The following is a 22,696-nucleotide window of genomic DNA, read 5'->3' on the forward strand; positions in this document are numbered from 1 at the left end:
CTGTATGGACCCATTGTCGCTGTGCGTCCCCAGGGACTCTTACCAGGGTTTAGTGGCCTTCAGGTGTGGGAAGCCTTTGTTTTTCCTTCTTTTCATTTCTGTATACATGTGAAGCATTGGGGGGGGGGGGGGGGGGGGGGGTAAGGGTTAAATGAACCATGAAAGTTACGGGATAGGCTAAAAGCCTGGACCTCTTTATATTGTTGATTGATTTCTGATTTTGGTTGCAACTGTTCATTCTGTATTCTCATTTGACAATTGCATACCAGGTTTGATGTGTTTTTATCTGATTGGTTCAATAAAAATCTTAAATAAACCCCCCCCCCAAAAAAAATTATTCTCTTCAGCTTCCCACAGCCGAGGTCTAATATATGTTATTACTTTCTTAGGCAGAATTTTTCTTCTGAAATTTTAGAATATTTCTTTGCTCAAGTATTCTTGGCTCTGATTTTTGAAAATTAAAAGGGAAATTTAAACAAAGTTTTTGTTAAGACTGCTGCGATTTCAGATAGCAGCTAGTACCACTGTTTTAACATTAGGCATGCCCCTTGCAAGAACTTTAATTTATATTAAAAAAAAAAAAAAAAAAAAAAAAAAAAGGAAAGCCACCACAGAAATGTAAGTCACCTTCCTTGACCATTTATTGAATCAACACAAGATTTCATAACGACTACGCATGAAAGCCTTTAAATCAAAGAAACGACATGCTAAACTTTCCGAGTTTGTCATTAAGACAGTGAGTTTCAGACTCCCAACGAGATATATTTATATGCATAAAAGTAACAAAGGTCCAGCAAAAAAAAAAAAAATCCAAAAACCAGCAAAGTCTAAAAGATAATGCGTGGACAACCTCCTTACAAACGCCCAGGTAGTCAAGTTACTGCTCAGAAACTGGAACAGGATTAACAGGCAGGAGATGCAGAGTCATAAAAGCTTCAGCAGGAAGTCCCTTTATGGCTCCTCTCCGATAGGAACAGCCTTAAAAATCACCACTCAGGTCTTTATAGCCGTGTCTCTGGACTTATAGACCACCCCTCTGCTCTTCAACTCTCGTACAATGCCTACATTAGACAAAAAAAAAACAAAAAACGCATTAAAGTGTAATTAAGAAACAAGTCTAATCAGCAATTCTAGGTCGTTAGTCTTATTTTATTGAATTTTAAACTTAACAACTTAAGACATAACATTTCAAATGAGACAACAACATTTGGTTTTGGCCTAATCCTGAATAAGGTTATAAATAAGGAAAAACATTCCAAAAAAAGAAAGATGAGAAAAAGAAGACTATTCTGGCCAAGATCCTGTAAAGGTAAGATCCACAACGGGGGTGGTGGGGAAGTCTAATAATGAGAGGAAAGAAGAGGCGGAATCATGAAGGGCTATAGAGCAAACCTAATCATTTGCACATTAGCCCAGACAAAATGAAAACCCAAACAATTCTATGCAGACCTAAGGCGCAAACTGTTCCGGCCTAAAGAAAACGTAGCAGTTTCACTGAGTTCTCAAGAGACAAGAGGCTTAAATTCAAGGACATTCCTTTTGAATTTAAAAATTGTAACACATGGCAAACAAAAATAGATTGGCCAAATAACAAACACATGTGACGATGGACCACGACACCCGAACTTATACCCTCAACCCCTCGTAACCCTCCCCATCCCTCAAACCTGCTTTCCCAAACTGCTTCCACAGCCAGGAAAACATATTCCTCCATACAGCAGTTCATTTTTCCATTTGGTGCCCATCCTATAAACCACTTTACAACTGGTAGACTTTACCCTCTTCCCAGGAGCTGCCATGAGCATACGGGCAATTAACTTAGCCACAAGACCACAGGATTAAATTCAATTTTAAAAGTTTAGTTCTAAGTCTGAGCTTTCTTCCAAAGAACACTACTACAGCTCCACCAAATCTGCTTCCCTGTGCCCACTCTCTCACCAATATGCATCAGACACTTGAGCATATAGTTCCTTTAATCTATGTGGGGGTAAGATCTCTCCTATTCTAGTCTTTATAAGTATTTTCAGCAGCCTTCAGACGTAGGTTTTGAACTGCTGGCCCTGAAGGTGGCAGGCTGGAGCTCTGCAGAGCCTGGGGAGAACTGGGGCACTGTTACTTTCCCAGGTACTGGGGGGGGCTGGGTCATGCTATAAAGGTAGATCCACCCTGTCCAGCCAGCAGGGAGATGGCTGCTGGCATGTCGGCTTTCAAGCATGGAAAGGCTGGGCCTGAACAGCACTGCGCTGGACCGGATCTCGCTGCTTGGCTGCCCAGTTAGAGAAATCAGACTGCAAGTCAGGGAAGAAAAAAGTGAATTTTTATAAGTATCCAAAGAAATTAATTCATATTTTCTTTAAATGAGCTGACATTTATAAAAATTCACTTTAAATTTGGCACATTGAAGCACTTTTAAGAAGAGACTTTTAAAGAAATGGATCAATGATTACAACAGCTCTGATCCTCACACAATTTAAGTGCCTTCTGGTGTATGATGATCCTAACACACCACATTAAAAAGAAGTTTGGTTTTTGTATTTATTTAGCTCCAAACTTATAAAATCTCTTGTGTTATCTGAATTAGTGGCAATTCTACCTAGCCATTTCAGGGTTCGATTAACCCCTATTTGGAGGCCTTTACTGATAGCATTAATCAGGGAACCGTAACTCGTCTGCCCCATCTTTCTTCTATTCCCCCATAATTTTAACACCCAAGTGTTTAAAGTACTTTTTAGCCCATTTAAAATGAAAATACCTTTGAATATTTTCTACCATTTCCAAGGAGCGTTAACCTGTAATGCCTAGGATTTGAACACGTTCATTTTAAATCCCAATATCCTACCATAAACGGCCATTTCTTACCAGCAGGCTGATACAGTAAAGTCTGCAGGAGAGCGGGCGAACGCCTGCTCTCCCGGCGCACGCACCGGCCACTCGCCGGTGCGCATGATTCAGAATTTAAATTAGGTCCGGCGGTAGATCCGGGTAAAAGGAGGCGCTAGGGACACTAGTGCGTCCCTAGCGCCTCCTTTTAGCCCGGAGCGGCGGCTGTCAGCGGGTTTGACAGCCAACGGTCAATTTTGCCGGCAGCGGTTCTCGAGCTCACTGACAACCACGGGCTCGGAAATCGGACGCCAGCAAAATTGAGCGTCCGGTTTTTGGCCCAACAGCCGCGGGCCGAATTCAAATTTTTTTTTTTTTTTAAACTTTGTTTACTCTTCAGGACCTCCGACTTAATATCGCCATGATATTAAGTCGGAGGGTGCACAGAAAAGCAGTTTTTACTGCTTTTCTGTGCACTTTCCCGGTGCCGGAAGAAATTAGCAAAAATGTGCGGCTTGGCTGCACATTTTACTTTCTGTATCCCGCGTGCATACCTAATAGGGCCATCAACATGCATTTGCATGTTGAGGGCGCTATTAGGTGCCGCGGGTTGGACGCGCGTTTTCCTCCCCTTACTGAATATCGGCCTGAAGATTAGGTAGCGATGTTATAGACCTTGCTATAGTGAACATCACATCATCAGCCAGTAGCAGAAGTTTATGTTCCTCCTGGCAAATCAGTATCCTAAACATATCCAGATACTTTTTTTTTTTTTGTCAACAACTCAAATTGCCAGGGCAAACAGCATACATGACAATGGGTACCCATGTCTTGTCCCCCCTACCTAATTTAAAAAGTATCAGAATAGCCACCATTTGATTTGATCTGCACTTTAGGGCAGGGCTTCCCAAACCTGTCCTGAGAACCCCATAGCCAGTCGGATTTTCAGGATTATCTATCGATGTCGGCATGGAACTGCAGTTAAATCACCCCTGAAGCAGATGGGAACACGGCCCGTATCAAGGTCTGGGAACTCAAGAATCAGCAATCTGAGCCAGTGCTGCGTGTATTAAGATAAATTCATTCTAACTTTGTATTTTGAGTGTCTGCCGTCTGGAACTAAGCCTTGGCACACTTTCAGTTGAGTCTTGCAGTTTTTAAGCACATATCGGAAAGAAAAAAAACATTTTCCATAGAGAAATTTTCATTGAACTGAGCTATTTGACCTATGATTACAATAATGTGTGATTCCACAAAAGACAAGTCTTTTCACAAAGTTATGAGGTCTTAATGTTCATGTGCCTTGGTTCACATTTACAGTTACTGCACTGATCACAGATAAGTTAGACATAGGTGTTTAATCATTTTTTGCATAATCCCCACATATCCAAACACAAGGTAGCAATCAAACTCAATTTTAGCCTTTTTTTCAGAGCATTTCCTTCATGAGATGTATTACCTAAGTCTGGTTGTATTGTGAGGTTGAATTTACTCCAAATTCAAAGATATTTTTAATTCTTTTGAAAGTCACTTGCAAAACAGGGAAAACCCACATCACCATATCAAAATAAATAAATAAGTAGATAATTGGTCATTCAGATGACAGAACTACCTCCTCAAAACCCGTTCCAGGTCCAAAACTGATTATCAGAATAGCCTTAGATGTCAGTTTACTATTAGATTTCTCCACTATTTCAGGTATAGTTAGTGAATCAGAAGATACCAAAAGGCACTCTACTGTTATTGTTGCCCTTATTAGCACCTTCCTTAGAAGATGACAAATACTAATAGATGTTGGTGGAAGGGTCTCGGAGGGATTTTCAAGCAAATACTTCTTAAAACTCATTCGCAGAGACCACATGACTTCTTGGACAATTCAAAAACTGCAGTTTCTCTTCCGCTCCCCCATCAATGCGAGTGGGAGCTGGGAAAAGAAATCCAACTCCCCCCTCACCAGTTCTGCTGCTAATGAACAGGTCTGGCATGGCTCCCATTACCTCACAAGTCTCCTTCCCCTGAAGCTCTAGCAGGGATTGCTGCATCGTGGCCCCCACATGCTGCTAGAGGTAATCACCAATTTAAATCACGCTGCTTGCCTTAATTTGAATATCCTGATTACATTTCATAAAGACCAATGGACTGAGCAGAAGATTACCTTGGGGAAGGCGTCCTGTCACAGACACAGCATACACACCTGGTTTGAAATTCCCTAGTGGAAAGAGAAATACTGGTCAATTGAAATATTATACATGATTAAGTGAATTCCTCCCTCTCTCCAAGCATCTTCTGCCCTTGCCTTCTACTAATCCAGTTTTCAGTGTCTGACATGTCTTTAGATCCTTGATGTCTTCCACATTCTCATTTGCGCTGAATGTAATCTGCTTTGAAGATGAATACCAGTCACAAAAGGCTGAATTAAAAAAAAAATGTATTCAACACCCCTTTCTCTCCTCCAGCAATCATACACTTCTCTCCAGTTTGCACGGCCTCCAAGCAATGACCTTCAAGATTCTTTGGATATTACACTGGACATCTCATTCAAACTGAAATTCCATGTCTACATGGGCTCTGTTCATATCTTCCCACGTCCCCACTGGATTCAGATTCAATCTCATCTAAAAACTCCAAACACATGCAAGATGGTTCAAGTAATCTATAAAAAATAGTCACCAATTCGCTGCCACTTGGAGACCCAGCTGTCCTCAGAACTCATCATGGCTATGATTCTGCAAAACAATAAGAAAAACAGATTAGGAATGGAAATAAAAGAGGGGTGGATTAAAGGGTCAAGAATGGCTACACAAAAGTGAACCTAAAGATATAATTCTCAATTTTCACACAAATTATGTGCAATATTTCCATGAATCTGGTTCTCTGTTTTAGCAGGAGAAGACAAAGAAAAAGGAGAATACAATAGGAGCTGGAAAATTAAGGAACCTTTCTGAACACAAGATATAACTTATACACATAGGTGCTTTCTACCCTTCAGAAATATCCCACTTTATACTCTTTCAACCCAGCGTACAATGCCAATTTCCGAGAAAAATGTCCTGCAAACAGACAGGTACCAAGAGCTGCAGAACAGCACAAATTGTTGGCTAGTGTTGCTATGTGAGACTGGAATCAAGCTGTGTGTGTTCTGTACTTTGAATCAGAAAACAGAACAAAGCTTCTCCTCAAGCAGTACTGAACTGTAATCTGCTATAGAGATGAGCAGAACCCGACCTGCATAGAGCTTATTATGATTGCTCAGTGTCTGTGCTGCACGCTGCAGTACAGGAAAGCCAGCTTCAAGACCTGAACTTACTTCTAAGGCTACTGTGAGCAGTCTGCATGTGGATGGAAACCCTTTCTACATAACTAGGCAGCTGCTACTTCACCACCATCAGCGTAGTGACCTGTTCCTGCAGTTCATGAGCTCTTTCAGTGCTCAATCATGGTGCTAGGACCTCCTTTGTGCAGCCTCAGAGTAAAGGTACACAAGGTGGTACCTTTAGGTCCCAATTAGGTCTTCTACAACATCAGGGAGCAAACAAATGATAGCCAAGCAGCGTGTTCAAAGTTCGGTTATATAGCCACACTATAGTGATCGCAACAATCTGATTAATTACAGATAGGGACTTTCATTTCCAGTTTGTATTTTTCCTGGGAATTTCAATGCTATAAACAAAACAAAATCAGTGGAAAATTGACTTTTTCCCTGATTTTTCTCCTGTATGTTATAACAGTCATTTTTCCACTGATTTTGTTTTTTCTGTTATAATATTGAAATTCCCAGGACAAATAAAAGAAAGGTCCCTAACTATATGATTGGGAAATCATGTGAGGGATTAGCCTAAGTACAAATAAGTTAGGACCCCAATACAGAAGACAGTTATAGATTCCAAAGCAATCTGTCACTCATCTCCCGGGCGCCGACATTTTCTGTATTTAGCCTACAAGTTTCTGTGTCATGCCCTGGTTAACACTGTAGCTGTTTCCCATACTCCTTTGAGTGTAAAATCCATACACAAGCAGACAGCTTTTTTCATTAGTCTATTGTTTGTGTGTTCGAGCCAAGCAGACCCTAGGAATTAGACAGTCAAACACCTGCACTCTGCTCTACCTATCCCTAATTCCAGCCATCAACAATATACCACTGGGCAACAGGGACACAGAGCTTCAGCCCGTTTAGGAAACTCATAAGATGGTCACATTTCTTCATTTTTTTTACATCAAACCCAGGTTACTATCCAAGTTAATGCTTACTGAGGATGCTTTATCATTAATCATTCCAAAGCATTTAAAGTTTTCAAAATGCATGCACAGTACAGGACATCTCAAACCTATTATGATGACCCCCACAGGCAGTTGGGCTGCCAGGATATGAATATGCAGGAAATACATTTGCATTCACAGGAGACCCATTATACTGAAATGTATCGCATGCATATTCATTATGAATATCCTGAAAACCCAACTCCCTCTGCTGTCACCAGGACAACTTTGAGAACCTCTGCAATAACCCCCCCCCCCCCCCCCCAGGGGTAACCCAGCTAGCTAGTCTCAGAGCTGTGTTCCAATGCCAGTGTTAGAGTTCGGCTCACTTACCCATCAAATGAAGAGCTAGTACAATCATACACCATCTCCCGATTCCCCTTCAACTGCAGGTAGGCATCACAATTATCACAGCCATCATATTCAAACTGGTCAATGGTCTGTGGACAAAGAGAAATGTCAAATTCTCTAAACATTCAATATCTTGCATGTGTGTTATTGGTAAGATACCACTACTATTTGCAGTACTGTACAGAAAAATCCGCCTGGCTACAAGACTATCAAACACAGGGAGGTTACAGGACTGGAGGAGACAAGAATTGTGTTCTAAGCAGTGCACTGCACTGAAAGGCAACGTGTTCTTGTACTAGAAGGGTAGATTGATTTAAATCATCAGTTTTAGAAGGATAGACAGCATACATTTTAAATCAGTGAAATATATATAGGGGCAGATTTTAAAAGCCCTAACATGCGTAAATCCAGAGGGGGTTACGCGCCGAGCCTATTTTTCATGGGCCTAGCGACGCGCGCAAGCCCCGGGGCGCGCGTAGGTCCTGGGGCTTGAAAAAAAGGGGCAGGGTGGGGCATGGCCAGAGGCCTCCGTAGGGCCTCTCAGCTGCCAGGCGCAACTTGCATAACAAAGGTATGGGGGAGGGGAAGGTGGGGGGGGGGGTGGAGGGAACAGGGAAAGCCATCGGGGCCCCCCTAGGGCTCGGCGCGCGCAAGGTGCACCCCCTTGTGCACGCCGACCCTGGAATTTATAACATGCACGCCCATGTTATAAAATCGGGCGTAGATACTAAAATCTGGCCCATATATTTTAATTTTTTTTAGATTTGTAGTCAAGAAAAAAAAAAAAAATTTGAATCATGATTTATCTACCAAAGTGAATTAATGCAAAGGCTTGGCTCACACATCTCCAATTCAGTGAATAGGAAATCAGGAGGCCCAGATTAATCTTGGACTATTTTTGTCACGATGCATTAGGAGGCCAATAACCATCATCAATGACATTTTAATATTTAAGCTGGTGTGTTTTGGATTTTTTTTTAATCAACAAATGCTTAGAAAGAGGTAAAGGGCAAGAGGAAAAGTTGCACTGAGAGAACAGTGTGGATGGTTAGGGGCCATCAGTCTAACATGGTAACATAGTAAATGACAGCAGATAAAGACCAAAATGGTCCATTAGTCTGCCCAGCAGATGTTTGGTGTTGTGACTGATGCTCCACTCAGGTTATCCCCGTGCAGGTTCTGTTTAGGACTGTAACTGCCGCTCCGTGCAGGTTACCTCCATGCCTTCTGTTACGGGCAGTAACTGCAACTAAGTGCAGGTTACCCCTTAGGGTTGAAAGCATCTCATACTAACTTAGCAAGGGCATTATTTCTAGAAACACAAATCCGCAGTTGGAGAACAAAAGTAAATCTACTAGAGATGCTTTATGGGAACTTCTAGACTGAGTAATGGTTCCCAATTGGGGGGGGGGGCGGGCAAGGGACAGGGAGGTGATGCCCCACCTCAACCCACAAATATTACCTCCCTATGCCTATGTACGTCTTTCCTTATTATTCTTCAGGTGGAGTAACTGGAGGTGGGGAAGGGTAGATTCTTCAGGTAATCTGTTATACTGCGTAACTATAAGAACACAAGATGTGTCATGCTGGGACTATTTATGAAGCTCTTCTATAAAAAAAAAAAAAAAGATTACATGACATCAAAGATAAGAACATAAGGCTTGCCATACTAGGTCAGACCAAAGGGCCATCAAGCCCAGTATCCCGTTTCCAAACAGTGGCCAAGCCAGGTCAAGCTGCTTATCCCAAGAATAAGCAGTGGATTTCTGCAACTCTACCTTAATAAACTAGTGGATTTTTCCTACAGAAACTAGTCCAAACCTTTTTTTTTTAAACACAGCTACACTAATAGCTTTCACCACACTCTCTGGCAATGAATTCCAGAACTTAAATTATGCGTTGAGTAAAAAAAAAAATTTTTTTATTAGTTTTAATGTATCACCTAGTAACTTCATTGTGTGTCCCCTGGTCTTTTGAAAGAGTAAACTGATTAATGTTTGTTCCACTCCACTCATGACTATATAGCTATCATATCTCCTGTCAGTCATCTCTTCTCCAAGCTGAAGAGTCTAACATCTTTAGCCATTCCTCATAGGGGAAATGTAGGAGCACTGAGAGGAGAGGATCACGTTGCTGGCGGCTGAAAGGAATCAGTAAGTTTTGCTTGGGAATTTTTTTTTTTTATTGTATTGGGGAGAAGTAAACTATTGGAGTATATTATTTAGTGTGTTTGTGCTTTTAGTAGTCAGTAAGGCAGCTAATAAAGAGAAGTTAATGTGTGGAATACACTCTAAGAAAGATGAAAGGAGGCAAAACGATTACCGGCATGGTTAAAAGGTGAGGCAAAAAGAGGCTATTTTAGCCAAAAGATCTTCATTCAAAAATTGGAAGAAGGATCCAACAGAAGAAAATAGGATAATGCATAAACGTAAGACATTGATTAGACAGGCTAAGAGAGAATTTGAAAATAAGTTGGCTGTAGAGGCAAAAACTCACAGTAAAAACTTTAGTATAAAACGTTTTTTATTGAACTGAAACATTTGGATAAACAAAAAGAATCAGAGACATATTGTTTCTTATACATCTCTGATCGCCAGAATCGAATCCTGCGCCCTAGACCACCTCTCCCATCCAGAAAGTACCCACCCACCTCCCCAATCGTATCCCCTAGCAACAAAAGTACATAAAGTCCAATAAATAGTCCACAAGTAGAGAATTTATAAGACTCCCAGCACTAATCAGTCATTGAGGACCAGGCTACGTGCACGGCGTGGTAATGCCTGAAGATAAACATGCCAGATTTGAAGAAAACGACGGTGCTGCTGCAGAGAGGTCTTTGAAGCCAAGTTGTCCATTTGCATCATACGATGTAAGTGAATACGCCACATCCAAAAAGAAGGGGAGTCAGGGTCCCTACATGTTATTAGGATAACCTTTTTCCCTACCACAAAGGCCTTTTTTAGAAACCAACGAGGGCCTTGTCCCTGAACAAGTGGCCGGGGAATGCAATCAAATAAGATCATATATGGGGATATTGGAAGATTGACCTCCATTAGTTGCCGCAAACATCCCACAATCTTCCCCAGTACATTTGAATGCCCAGACAAGCCCAGAAGGTATGAGTAAGGGTCCCTGTGAATAAATGACATCGCGAACAAGTCGCGGTGGTCGCCAATTTAGCATGAAAGGCAATTTGTGGTGTGATATAGGTTCTGTGGAGGAATTTAAATTGCATTTCACTATAGTACATGCTGCTAGTAACTTTAGTCAGATTTTTCAGGCAGGCAGCAAAAACCGCTATAGGCACCCGAAACACTCCATCTCGATCCCAGCGCTCCACTGAAATTTGGTATGAGTCAGTCGCCATACCCTTAAGCAGCCCCTGGTAATAGCTAGACACGGATGGCGCATGTGAACTTCCAAGCATGAAGAAACCTTCAAGGGCCTGAAAGTGTGAGGGTAGCTTAGCAGAAGATGCGATAGAGGTGATACGACGAACTTGCAGATAACCAAATAAGTGACTACCTGGTAACCCATAGAGACCCCTAAAAACTTTTAAAAATATATCCAAAGCAGAAAGCCTGCAAAGGAGTCAGTTGGACTGTTAGATGATCAAGGGGCTAAAAGGGGCACTTAGAGAAGATAAGGCCATCACAGAAAGATTAAACGATGTCTTTGCTTCGGTGTTTACTGACGAGGATGTTGGGGAGATACCCGTACCGGAGAAGGTTTTCATGGGTAATGATTCAGATGGACTGAACCAAATCATGGTGAACCTAAAAGATGTGGTCACCTGGACCGGATGGTATACACCCCAGGTTCTGAAGGAACTAAAAAATGAAATTTCTGATCTATTAGTTAAAATTTGTAACCTATCATTAAAATCATCCATTGTACCTGAAGACTGGAGGGAGGCTAATGTAACCCCAATATTTAAAAAGGGCTCCAGGGGTGATCTGGGAAACTACAGACCGGTTAGCCTGACTTCAGAGCCAGGAAAAATAGTGGAAAGTGTTCTATACATCAAAATCACAGAACATATTTGTTTAATGGAACAAAGTCAGCATGGCTTTACTCGAGGCAAATCTTGCCTCAAATCTGCTTTACTTTTTTTAATGGGTTAATAAACATGTACATAAAGGTGAACCAGTAGATGTACTGTATTTGGATTTTCAGAAGGCGTTTGACAAAAGATCCTCATGAGAGGCTTCTAGGAAAACTAAAAAAAAAAGTCATGGGATAGGTGGCAATGTCCTTTTGTGGATTACAAATTGGCTGAAAGATAGGAAACAGAGAGTAGGATTCAATGGTCAATTTTCTCAGCGGAGGGGAGTGGGCAGTGGAGTGCCTGGTAAATTATCAAAAGCTTTGGTCTAACTTCCTAACGCTGTAGTTAGGCAGCTAGATGGTTTTGAAAATTAACCCCAGTGAAACCAGATGATGGACTTAAATGTATTATCATGTGCGGGGAGAGCAAGTTACCTAGGGGCCAATGTAATAAAACCTGGATCAAAATCGGCGCTAATTTGTTGTGCCAATTTGTGATAGTGCATGTGGTAAAAACTGTAATCTAACTGGCGAGAAGTTGAGGCGTGGCTAGGGAAGCTTTTCTCGGTGCCGATACGATTGACCCCGGGCCAAGCGCTTTTGGGGCAGGAGGCGTGGATACTGGGTGGTTATGACAATCGCCTGCTCTCCTTCATTTTAACTGCAGCTAGATTACATCTTGCACAATTGTGGAGGGCAGAGCACCTTCCCACGCTTCGGGGAGTACAAGACAAACTACAAAAAATATATACCCTAGCTGAAATTACGGCGTTTATACACAAAACATATGGGACATTCTTACGAATATGGCGTAACTACAGGCAGTGGCAATTATCTACCTAGAATACCATAGTACGGGTGGCTATCTAGACATCTGCTCAACAGAGAACTTTATGGGTCACAACGATGGAGTGGTGTGGGGATAGGGGGGATTTCATAGTAAGGTGGGGGAGGGGAGGGAACAGATCAGTAAAGAGACGCATAGCTGGTGTTAAAAAGTTTTATTGATTGTTTACTTTCGCGTACAACTTACAAAAGTCTGAATTGTATGTATGATTACACCTACTGTTGTCATTTTTAAAGCATTGCTCTGTTAATATATCATATATACAATAAAAATTTAAATTAAAAAAAAAAAACAAAAAAAAACCAAAACTGTAATCTACTCTCAAAATACACCTAAAAGCATATTCTTGTTTTGCTACTACAAAATATTTTTTGGGCCCAATATGATGGCCTCTAAATTGGTGGGTTGGGTCCAAATACAAGAACATTAAATTATACACCAGAAATCAAAATTAGCCCACAAAATTCAACTCTTCCCAACATGTAAATTCTATGTGGGATACAGGTCCAGGACAGAGACTTTGATCTGTGTCCCAGTATATTTTGTACTGATTAGTTATTAACATTCTCTATCAGGCAATACAAGTTTCCAACCTTTGATGTCTCTCTTGCTTTTCTGGCTGATGGTGTCTTTTTTCCCTCATTCTCAGGTCTTCTCTATGCTCTTTTTGTTTTCCCCTCTCTCAGGTGCCCTCTTTCCTTCTATGTCTTTTTACTTGAGTGGATATTTTATTATTTCCTCTTCCTCTGATGCTCTCCTTTCCTCCTATTCTCTCTCTCCATTCCTCATTCCCTTTTTCCTCCATTATTTCCCAGAATTCCTCTACCCTCAAATTCAGGATCCTCTCTCTCTGTTCCTGGGTCATTTCTCCATCTCTATCTTCCCAGTTCCTGGCCCTCATTCCCTCTCCACCACACTGCTCCTTACCCGAGTCATTTCTTCCTCTCCTCAGTCCCTGGTCTTTTCTCTCTCTCTCTTCTCCTGCCCTCTCCTGGTTTTCCCCTCTTCTGCTTCATACCTGATCCCCCTCCCTCCCCCAGTATGGTCCAGTTTTTCCTTACAAACCTCTCCCTGCCCCTTGCCCAACCCAGGAAGTGCAGCAGTGCATATAACTATCAGCATCCTGTGCCTCCTCCCTTTCTCCTCTTGCCCCCTTCCCTTCTCATACATCATTCTCATCTGGCTGCATCTCTAATGACTGTTTACTCTGCTGATATCCGAGTCCCAAGCCCCTGCAGCACAGACATCTAAGGCTTGTGGCAGTGACTCTTCAAGTAAACAGAACATAGCAGCAGAGAAGAGCCCTATTCTCCAGGAAGCAGTGGGGAGGGGCTTGAACAGAGAGCAGTGGCTCTTCTCTACCATTCACTGCTGCTGCATGGACTCTGCTCCTCCCCTCCAGTCTCTCTCAGTGTTGTCTGGTTGCCATAGGACGAGAGAGAAGGGCCGAAGCAGCAAACAAAAGATTTGGAGCACTGTCCAATAGAATCCAGCATGAGCCCAGGGAGGAGGATCATGCTGAGTCTCTCAGGCTGAGGAAAGAGGCACAGGAAGAACTCCCCCAAGGTACACTGGTTGAGAAGCTCTGACATATCAACCGTTGTGATCTTCTTTTGGCACAACAGTATATAAAATGCCTACATAAATAAATAAATAATTATTGAACTGTTTAGATATAAACCACTTTGGGTTCCCATGTGGCAAAACAGGTGATATACAAATATAAACAGAAATATTTATAACATTTTTATCCTGCAAAATATGATTTTTTTTCACATAGAATATAAACTTTAAACTTTTTGACAGACATTCAGATTCAGTTCTTTTTTATCTCTGAACCTTAATGCATTTTTTTTTTTTAAATCTCTCTAACTAAAAAGTTACAAAACAAACCGTAACCCCCTGAGGGGATACATAAAATAATGGATAGGGTTTCTCTATCGGATAAAGGTCCTCCTTTCCAAATTTGTTTGGCAAGTTCTTCAAAATGGTCATGCAGATGGCGACATGGACCAGTATAATGGAGAAATTACTTACCTGATAAAAACTGATGACCCAGTTATGAACCCTGTTGAGCAAACTTCACCCCACAGCATGGATTACCTATAAGTCCTCGGCCTCATTGCATCCACACTGGAAGTAGTGCCATGGGCACGAGCTCACATGAGACCCCTACAACGCTCACTCCTATCACGATGGAATCTACTGTCCCAGAACACCATACGTCTTCAACTCCCAGACAGAGTTCGGGCCCAACTACGATGGTGGCTACAAGAAGCCCATCTGAGCCAGGGAACAAGACTATCCTCACCAACCTGGACCCTACTCACCATGGATGCCAGCCTATGAGGATGGGGAGCACAATGCCAGGAGCTAACCGCCCAAGGGCAATGGAACAAAGAAGAGTCAGGATGGAACATCAATCGCCTAGAAGCCCTTGCAGTCAGACTAGCTTGCCTAAGGTTCAGTCACAGACTCCAAGACAAAGCGGTCAGAGTAATGTCGGGCAATGCCACAATAGTGGCCAAATCAACCGTCAGGGAGGAACCAGTAGCCAACAGGTGTCGCTGGAAATAGACCTCCTAATGTCATGGGCAGAAGTGAATCTTCAAGAGATCTCGGCCATCCACATCACCGGGAAAGACAACATCGCTGCGGACTACCTCAGCAGAGAGAGTCTAGATCCAGGAGAATGGAAACTGTCAACCACAGCTTTCCAAATGATAGTAAACCGTTGGGGGAACACCAACCATGGACCTCCTGGCAAACCGGTCCAACGCCCAAGTACCCATTTTCTTCAGCCGCAGGCGGGAACCCCAGCCCCAGGGAATTGATACCCTGGTACAGACCTGGACACAGGAGACTCTGATATACGCCTTCCCGCCGTGGCCCCTATTGGGCGCAATCATCCACAAGATAGAACACCACAGGGGACCAGTACTTCTAGTGGCCCCTGACTGGCCAAGAAGACCGTGGTACGCAGACATGCGAAGACTGCTGACAGGGAGCCCCCTGCCGCTACCTTCACACAGAGACCTGCTCCAACAGGGACTGATCCTCCACGAGGATCCAGCTCAATTCTCTCTTATGGTTTGGCCATTGAGAGGACTCGCCTAAGGAAGAGCAGATACTCGGGGGCAGTAATTGACACCCTACTCCGAGCATGCAAGTTCTCCACATCCCTAACATACATAAGGATTTGGAGAGTATTCGAAGCCTGGTGCGAGGACCGCGACATCATACAACGCTCAGTCAAAATTCCTGCGATTTTGGAATTCCTGCAGAATGGCCTACAGAAGGGATTGTCTCTCAACTCCATCAAGATACAAGTGGCGGCCTTGACATGCTACGGAACCAAGAGAGAGAGCGGCAGCATGGCCTCTCACCCGGATGTCTCCCGCTTTCTGAAAGGAGTCAAGCAGATCAGACCACCCCTGAAGTGGCCGGTGCCTCTTTGGAACCTCAACCTGGCCCTAGATTTCCTAGCAGGAACCTCCTTCAGACCTCTCCGCGGCCTGTCTCTCCTACTATTAACACTGAAGACAGCCTTCCTGCTGGTAGTCTGTTCGGCCCGTCGTATATCCGAGCTACAAGCACTGTCCTGCCGAGAGCCGTTCCTCAGACTCACCCCGGGAACCATCCAGTTACGCACAGTTCAGTCGTTCCTCCCCAAAGTGATGTCTCACTCCCATCTCAACCAAACCATCTCGCTACCATTGCCAGATGAGCATAAGACAATGTGTGATGGTAAATGGAACTTTCTCTGAAGAGAGAGCGGTTTTAAGTGGTGTACCACAAGGATCGGTGTTGGGACCGGTCCTGTTCAATATCTTTGTGAGCGACATTGCGGACGGGATAGAAGGTAAGGTTTGTCTTTTTGCGGATGACACTAAGATCTGCAACAGAGTGGACACGCCGGAAGGAGTGGAGAGAATGAGACGGGATCTAAGGAAACTGGAAGAGTGGTCGAAGATATGGCAGCTAAGATTCAATGCCAAGAAGTGCAAAGTCATGCATATGGGGAGTGGAAATCCGAATGAACAGTATTCGATGGGGGGGAAAGGCTGATGTGCACGGAGCAGGAGAGGGACCTTGGGGTGATAGTGTCTAATGATATGAAGTCTGCGAAACAATGCGACATGGCGATAGCAAAAGCCAGAAGAATGCTGGGCTGCATAGAGAGAGGAATATCGAGTAAGAAAAGGGAAGTGATTATTCCCTTGTACAGGTCCTTGGTGAGGCCTCACCTGGAGTACTGTGTTCAGTTCTGGAGACCGTATCTACAAAGAGACAAAGACAAGATGGAAGCGGTACAGAGAAGGGCGACCAGGAAGGTGGAGGATCTTCATCGGATGACTTACGAGGAGAGATTGAAGAATCTAAATATGTTCACCCTGGAGGAAAGGAGGAGCAGGGGTGATATGATTCGGACTTTCAGATACTTAAAAAACTTTAATGATCCAAAGACAACGACAAACCTTTTCCGTCGGAAAAAAATCAGCAGAACCAGAGGTCACGAGCTGAGGCTCCAGGGAGGAAGACTAAGAACCAATGTCAGGAAGTATTTCTTCATGGAAAGGGTGGTGGATGCCTGGAATGCCCTTCCGGAGGAAGTGGTGAAGTCTAAAACTGTGAAGGACTTCAAAGGGGCGTGGGATAAACACTGTGGATCCATCAAGTCTAGTGGGCGTAAATAAAGAGGAGGCAGCAAAACACTGCACGGAGCAACAGTAGCCACCGAGGCATTCACGGAGCGGGATGCCAGTGGCCAGTAGTCGGTGTTCCACCTCCAGGCAGCAAAACACTGCACGGAGCGGCAGTAGCCACAGAGGCATTCACGGAGCGGGATGCCAGTGGCCAGTAGTTGGGGTTCCACCTTCAGGCAGCAAAACACTGCACGGAGCGGCAGTAGCCACAGAGGCATTCACGGAGCGGGATGCCAGTGGCCAATGGTTGGTATGCCGCCTTCACGGAGGGCTGCTATCTCCAAAAAAACCAAAAACAAGAAACAAACAAACAAAGCAGGGGTGGGTAAGAGTATGGGGCAGGGGTGTGGCCTGCTTGTTGCGGCGGTTGCTACCCCTGATTGAGCTGGATGTTCACTGGGATGCGGATACGGCACTGCTCTCTGCATTGGTGGAGGGGTGGAAGGGAGTTGGGGCCGGAGGGTGCTGGAAGCCAATAGTGATGGATGGGAGGGAGAAAAAGGGTGGGGGGAAAATAAATAAATAAATGGATGAACTGCATGGCTTGCTGGGCAGACTTGATGGGCCGTTTGGTCTTCTTCTGCCGTCATTTCTATGTTTCTATATAAGAATTCAGAAGAGGCTCGAAGTCTACGCCATCTCAACGTCGGCAGGCTCCTAGTCCGATACCTGGAAAGGTCGGAATCCGTACGAAAGACGAACCATCTATTCGTCCTTCATAGCGGGAAGAAGCAAGGGGAAGCGGCCTCGCGAGCAACCAAAGAAGTCATCAAGGCGGCTTACGTGGAAGCAGACAAGCCACCGCCTTTATAAGTCAAGGCCCATTCTACTAGAGCCCAGGCAGTGTCCTGGGCGGAAACCAAGATGCCGTCACCCGCCGAGATCTGCAGGGCGGCAACATGGTCCTCCATGCACATCTTCTCCAGGTTTTACCACCTGGATGTTCAGGCTCGGGAGGACACAGCATTTGTAAGGGCAGTACTAAGTGGGTCAAGGGCAGCCTCCCACCCGGTTCGGGCGTAGCTTTTATACATCCCATTGGTCCTGAGTCCATCTGCTACATGCTAGGAAATTGAGAAATTACTTACCTGATAATTTCGTTTTCCTTAGTGTAGACAGATGGACTCAGTATCCCACCCACGGCTGCCGTTACTCATGGAATTCTCGGGGGACATCCCCGGGAGAGAGTGATTCACAGGTAAGCCATACTTCCTTCATCTAGAACACCCATCCTACCGGGTGTCGACGTTTCTCGGTTGAGGGCACTGGCGGTCTCCAGCTATAGCCAATTCAACCAGTTCAAATTAACTAAGTTAACCAAGTTATAAAATTAATCAAGTTATTCAAATTATTCAGTCATACATATATCCACAATGTTTTTCGAGGAGAATACTGAAGAGCTGCACTTCCTGCAGGGGTATATGTACTAAGGCTGACGTCAGATTGAAATCTGATCTGTCTCCAACTGCTGTCAGGAGTACACTATACCCATTGGTCCCGAGTCCATCTGCTACACGCTAGGAAATTACAGCATGGGTATCCATTAACTATTCTCTTCTACCTGACTGGATAGGGAAGACTCCCTTCAACTCCTCTTCATGAACTTTGATCCCATGCCTCACCCTCAAAGATGAAAGACACCAAACAGTTAACTTTATTTTTCTGAATGAACCAGCCAGCAATTATTTACATGAATGCCAAGCAGGTTGCATAGTTAATAATTGAATAAACTCAGAGGCTCATGGGTTTCTACAGTTAGAATTATACAATGAAATCACAAAATTCTGGGATCATAATAATTATATTCTTTTATCTTCTTCTCTTGTATCCATATAACTACTTTTACTATGGACAAAACTAACACTTAGTCTAGACTTCTCAACTCCTCTTAATGTACCTCAAATCCCAGCCCTAGTTACAGAATGGCGCTCTCCTCTGTCGGTATAAAAATTCACATCCAAAAGGGACCAAATGCAGCTTCAGCTTATATGATTTACTCACTCATCTGCTGGTCATAGAACTTCACTGCAGATTTCATACTACCTTTCTCCCCATGCAGGTTCCTCGGACCACTGCCCTCAAGGGTGACTCTAGGGCACTCCTCACTGTGGTCTCACCCCAGCTGCTAGCCCACTTCCTCAGAGGGAGGAATGATCTCTTCTTTTCATCTCTTAGCTTTTCTAAAGGAGAAAGAAACCCACTCCATGGCTAAGGGCCTCTCCCCTTGAGGGGAGGAGCCCCTACAGCAGGGGTCAGGAACCTTTTTGGCTGAGAGAGCCATAAACGCCACATATTTTAAAATGTAATTCCATGAGAGCCATACAATATGTTTAAAACTAAATACAAGTAAATGTGTGCATTTTATGTAAGATCACACTTTTAAAGTACAATAAGTCTCTGAAAATATTACACCAGGCCTTAAGACACCAATACATCTCCTATTAGGAAAACGGACCAAGTCAGGCTGCTATAGAGTCCTACACAGAAACTACACGCCAGCAGAAAACCTCACCTGAATCACGTGCTGTCCCTCACCTAACATAGAATAAAGAGACCAAAACGCATAACAAGAAGCATGCAGACAAAAACTGAATTGGAAACTGCAACAAGCCAGAGTCTCTGTATGCAGTGTAACAAAGGAAAAAAGAAACATCACACATCCTTATAAAACAAATCAAGAAATATAAAATCATCAGCAGTAAAACTGTACTAACAAAAAGAACATATTTCGAAACAGCTGATGAGTGGAATATCCAATAATTAAAAACTCATATAAAACATTTCCAGATACCAACAAAATATTTCAAAATAGCAGACACAAAGATCCAGTAATGAAAAATAATAAGGATACAAAAATTTTTTTGCTCTGCATACCTGGGAACGTTTGATATCCAGGTGTCCTGAGATTGTTCTGAATTAGCAGGAGGTGGGGTGGTTTGCTTGGAACTTTCTCCTCTCTCAGTCACATACCAGCGCTCTCTCTCACACTGGCTCTCAATGACACACCTATACACACATGCTCTCAGTCACTCACATATACAAATGTTTTTTCTCTCTCACTTATATAGGCTCTTAATTACACATTTACACACATGCTGTCTATCTTTTCACGCTTACACACACACAGGCTTTCAATCACATAAATACATGCTGTCTTTTTCTCTCACACACAGACTCTCATTCACATGCTTACAAACATGTCCTCTCTTTCTCTCATTTACACACAGGCTCTCAATCACATACTCACATGCTCCCTCACCTAAATCAGCTCTCAATCACACACAGACACACATGGTCTCTCTCTCTCATTTAAACACAGGCTCTCAATCACATACTCACATGCTCCCTCACCTAAATCAGCTCTCAATCACACAGACACACATGGTCTCTCTCTCTCATTTAAACACAGGCTCTCAATCACATACTCACATGCTCCATCACCTAAACCAGCTGTCAATCAGACACAGACACACATGATCTCTCTCTTACTTATACACACAGGCTCTTAATCATACATACACATGATCTCTCTCACACACAAAGGATCTCAATCATACACACATACTCTTTCAAACAAACAGGTTTTCAATTACAAACTTACACATACAGGTTCCCAATGGTAAACTTACATTCATGCTCTCTCTCTCACAGGCAGGATCTCAATCACAGACATACTCTCTTTCACATGTACAGGCTCTCAATCATTCACATACATGCAATCTCTCACTCACACACACAGGATCTCAAACACACATGCTTGCTCGCTCATTCACTCTCTCTCTCCCCCTTCCCCCCCCCCCCCCCCGGGAACTCGCGGCAGCAGCAGCCACCTCCCAACGCTAACCTCCTTCATTTTCAGCCCTCGCGGAGGCGAAGGCGGAGTCCCATCGGCCGCGGTTGAAGATTTTCATTTTCCTCCGAGCCGCGCTGCAGTCTTCTTCCCGCGCAGGCACCCGATGCTCTCCACTTCCTCTTCCGGGCCGCGGGAAGAAGAGAGCACCGGCGTGCTCTCTTCTTCCCGCGGCCCGGAAGAGGAAGTGGAGAGCATCGGGTGCCTGCGCGGGAAGACCCGCGCAGGCACCCGATGACTCCAGCGCTGACACCCGATGACTCCCGCGCAGGCACCCGGATGACTCCAGTCGGCGTGCTCTCTTCTCCTCCTCCCCGCGGCCCGGAAGAGGAAGTGGTGAGCATCGGGTGCCTGCGGAAGAAGAGACCACGCTAGTGTGGTCTCTTCTTCCCGCGCAGGCACCCGATGCTCTCCACTTCCTCTTCCGGGCCGCGGGGGGGGGGGGAGGAGAAGAGAGCACGCCGGTGCCGCTGACTCCAGCTGTCCTGCCGCGTTCCGCCCGGGCTGACAGCATTTTAAGCCCGGGCGGCGGAGGACCGGGGAGCAGCTGGGTCAGCGGGGAACCGCGAAGTATGGCGACACGTGTCTGCGAGCCAGATGCAGCCCTCAAAAGAGCCATATCTGGCTCGCGAGCCATGGGTTCCCGACCCCTGCCCTACAGGGTCCAATTAGCCCACAGGCTGGCTGCTTCAGCCAGACATATACTGGAGATTACCACCAGTTCTTTTCCGCTAAGGGCAGGAGCACACGAAAAGTTCTCACTTTTATAGCTCCACTACACCTTGGTCACCCAATCAGAAAACCCCAAACCCGTAAAGGAACAAACACAGTATTTCCCCAACATCACTAATATAAAATACCATCCAATGGTCTTTTAGTAGTACTAAAACAACAGATCTAACAAAAAAACATTTTTTAAACATGGTTAACATGGACACAAGGTGATCTTCCCTTGTATAGCTAAAAAAAAAAAAAAAAAGAAGTGTACCATATTTAGAGGTCTCCCTACACACGAAAAGTAAAAAGCACTTGATTTTTGTCCATTCTACATATAAGCAGCAGAAAAATACGAAAAAAAAAATCACAAATCAAATCCCAATCAACTATCAACGGCTCACAGATGAATTACTCCCCCTCAGAAACGATGGCAAATATATGCGATCCAAAATATCATTATCTCCTATCCGAGCCACCAACCACTTTCCTCACTGGTCCCAAATCCTCGGCCCCTCCTTCTCTCTCTCTCCCCCCTCCTTATGCCCCGAATCCCCGACCTCTCGCCACACCTTCACCAGGGAGCAGAGCAGACAAGCTCGCAAGTGCCTCAGATCCTTCGGCACCGTCTCCAACGCCATCTTGGCTGCAGAAAGCACCGGAACTACGGGACCGCACGCTACGTGACCCGAGAGCTAAAGGTTAGCAGCAGTCACATGACATACGCGCCTTTCTACTTCCCGAGCGTGTTTGGCGGCCATCTTTAAGGCTGGCAAGGAGCCCGGCAGTGTTGCCAACCTCGCTTATTTGCCGCGAGATTGGGCTTCTTTTTATAGTCATTCGCGGGTTTTTTTTCCGATTCGCCGGTTGCTTTTAATTGGGCTATTTTTTCTGCCAGTCGCGGTTTTTTGGGCTTGTTGGGCGGGACTTGTGCTCTGAATCATGTTACAGTGATTGGCTGCTGCTGCTGCTGCTGCGATGAGCCTGTCCATAGCAGGCGCACCCTATCCCTATATTGCAGCAGTAAGCCAATCAGAGCAGAATGCAAGCCTTGTTGATGCACAGGACACATTTTGTGGGCAGACCTAGCCAGCACAGCATCGC

General features: G+C 44.4%; 1 protein-coding gene across 2 annotated transcripts; it reads right to left on the reverse strand.

The window, feature by feature from the left end:
* Positions 1 to 617: 617 nt before the first annotated feature.
* SUPT4H1 (SPT4 homolog, DSIF elongation factor subunit) lies at positions 618 to 22,391 on the reverse strand. 2 transcript variants are annotated; one of them, XM_029613054.1, is made up of 5 exons: positions 22,153 to 22,391; positions 7,411 to 7,517; positions 5,491 to 5,546; positions 4,976 to 5,029; positions 618 to 1,061 (listed from the first exon to the last, which is right to left on the reverse strand). In XM_029613054.1, exons 1-5 carry the CDS (start codon positions 22,231 to 22,233, stop codon positions 994 to 996), a joined length of 366 nt encoding a protein of 121 aa, XP_029468914.1. In that variant the 5' UTR covers positions 22,234 to 22,391; the 3' UTR covers positions 618 to 993. The 2 variants fall into 2 exon arrangements, with proteins under 2 accessions (XP_029468914.1, XP_029468915.1); XM_029613055.1 differs by having other exon boundaries at positions 22,165 to 22,385.
* Between the last annotated feature and the right edge of the window lie 305 nt (positions 22,392 to 22,696).

The sequence above is a fragment of the Rhinatrema bivittatum genome, chromosome 8, assembly GCF_901001135.1.
Source record: "Rhinatrema bivittatum chromosome 8, aRhiBiv1.1, whole genome shotgun sequence".
Taxonomy (NCBI): Eukaryota; Metazoa; Chordata; class Amphibia; order Gymnophiona; family Rhinatrematidae; genus Rhinatrema; species Rhinatrema bivittatum.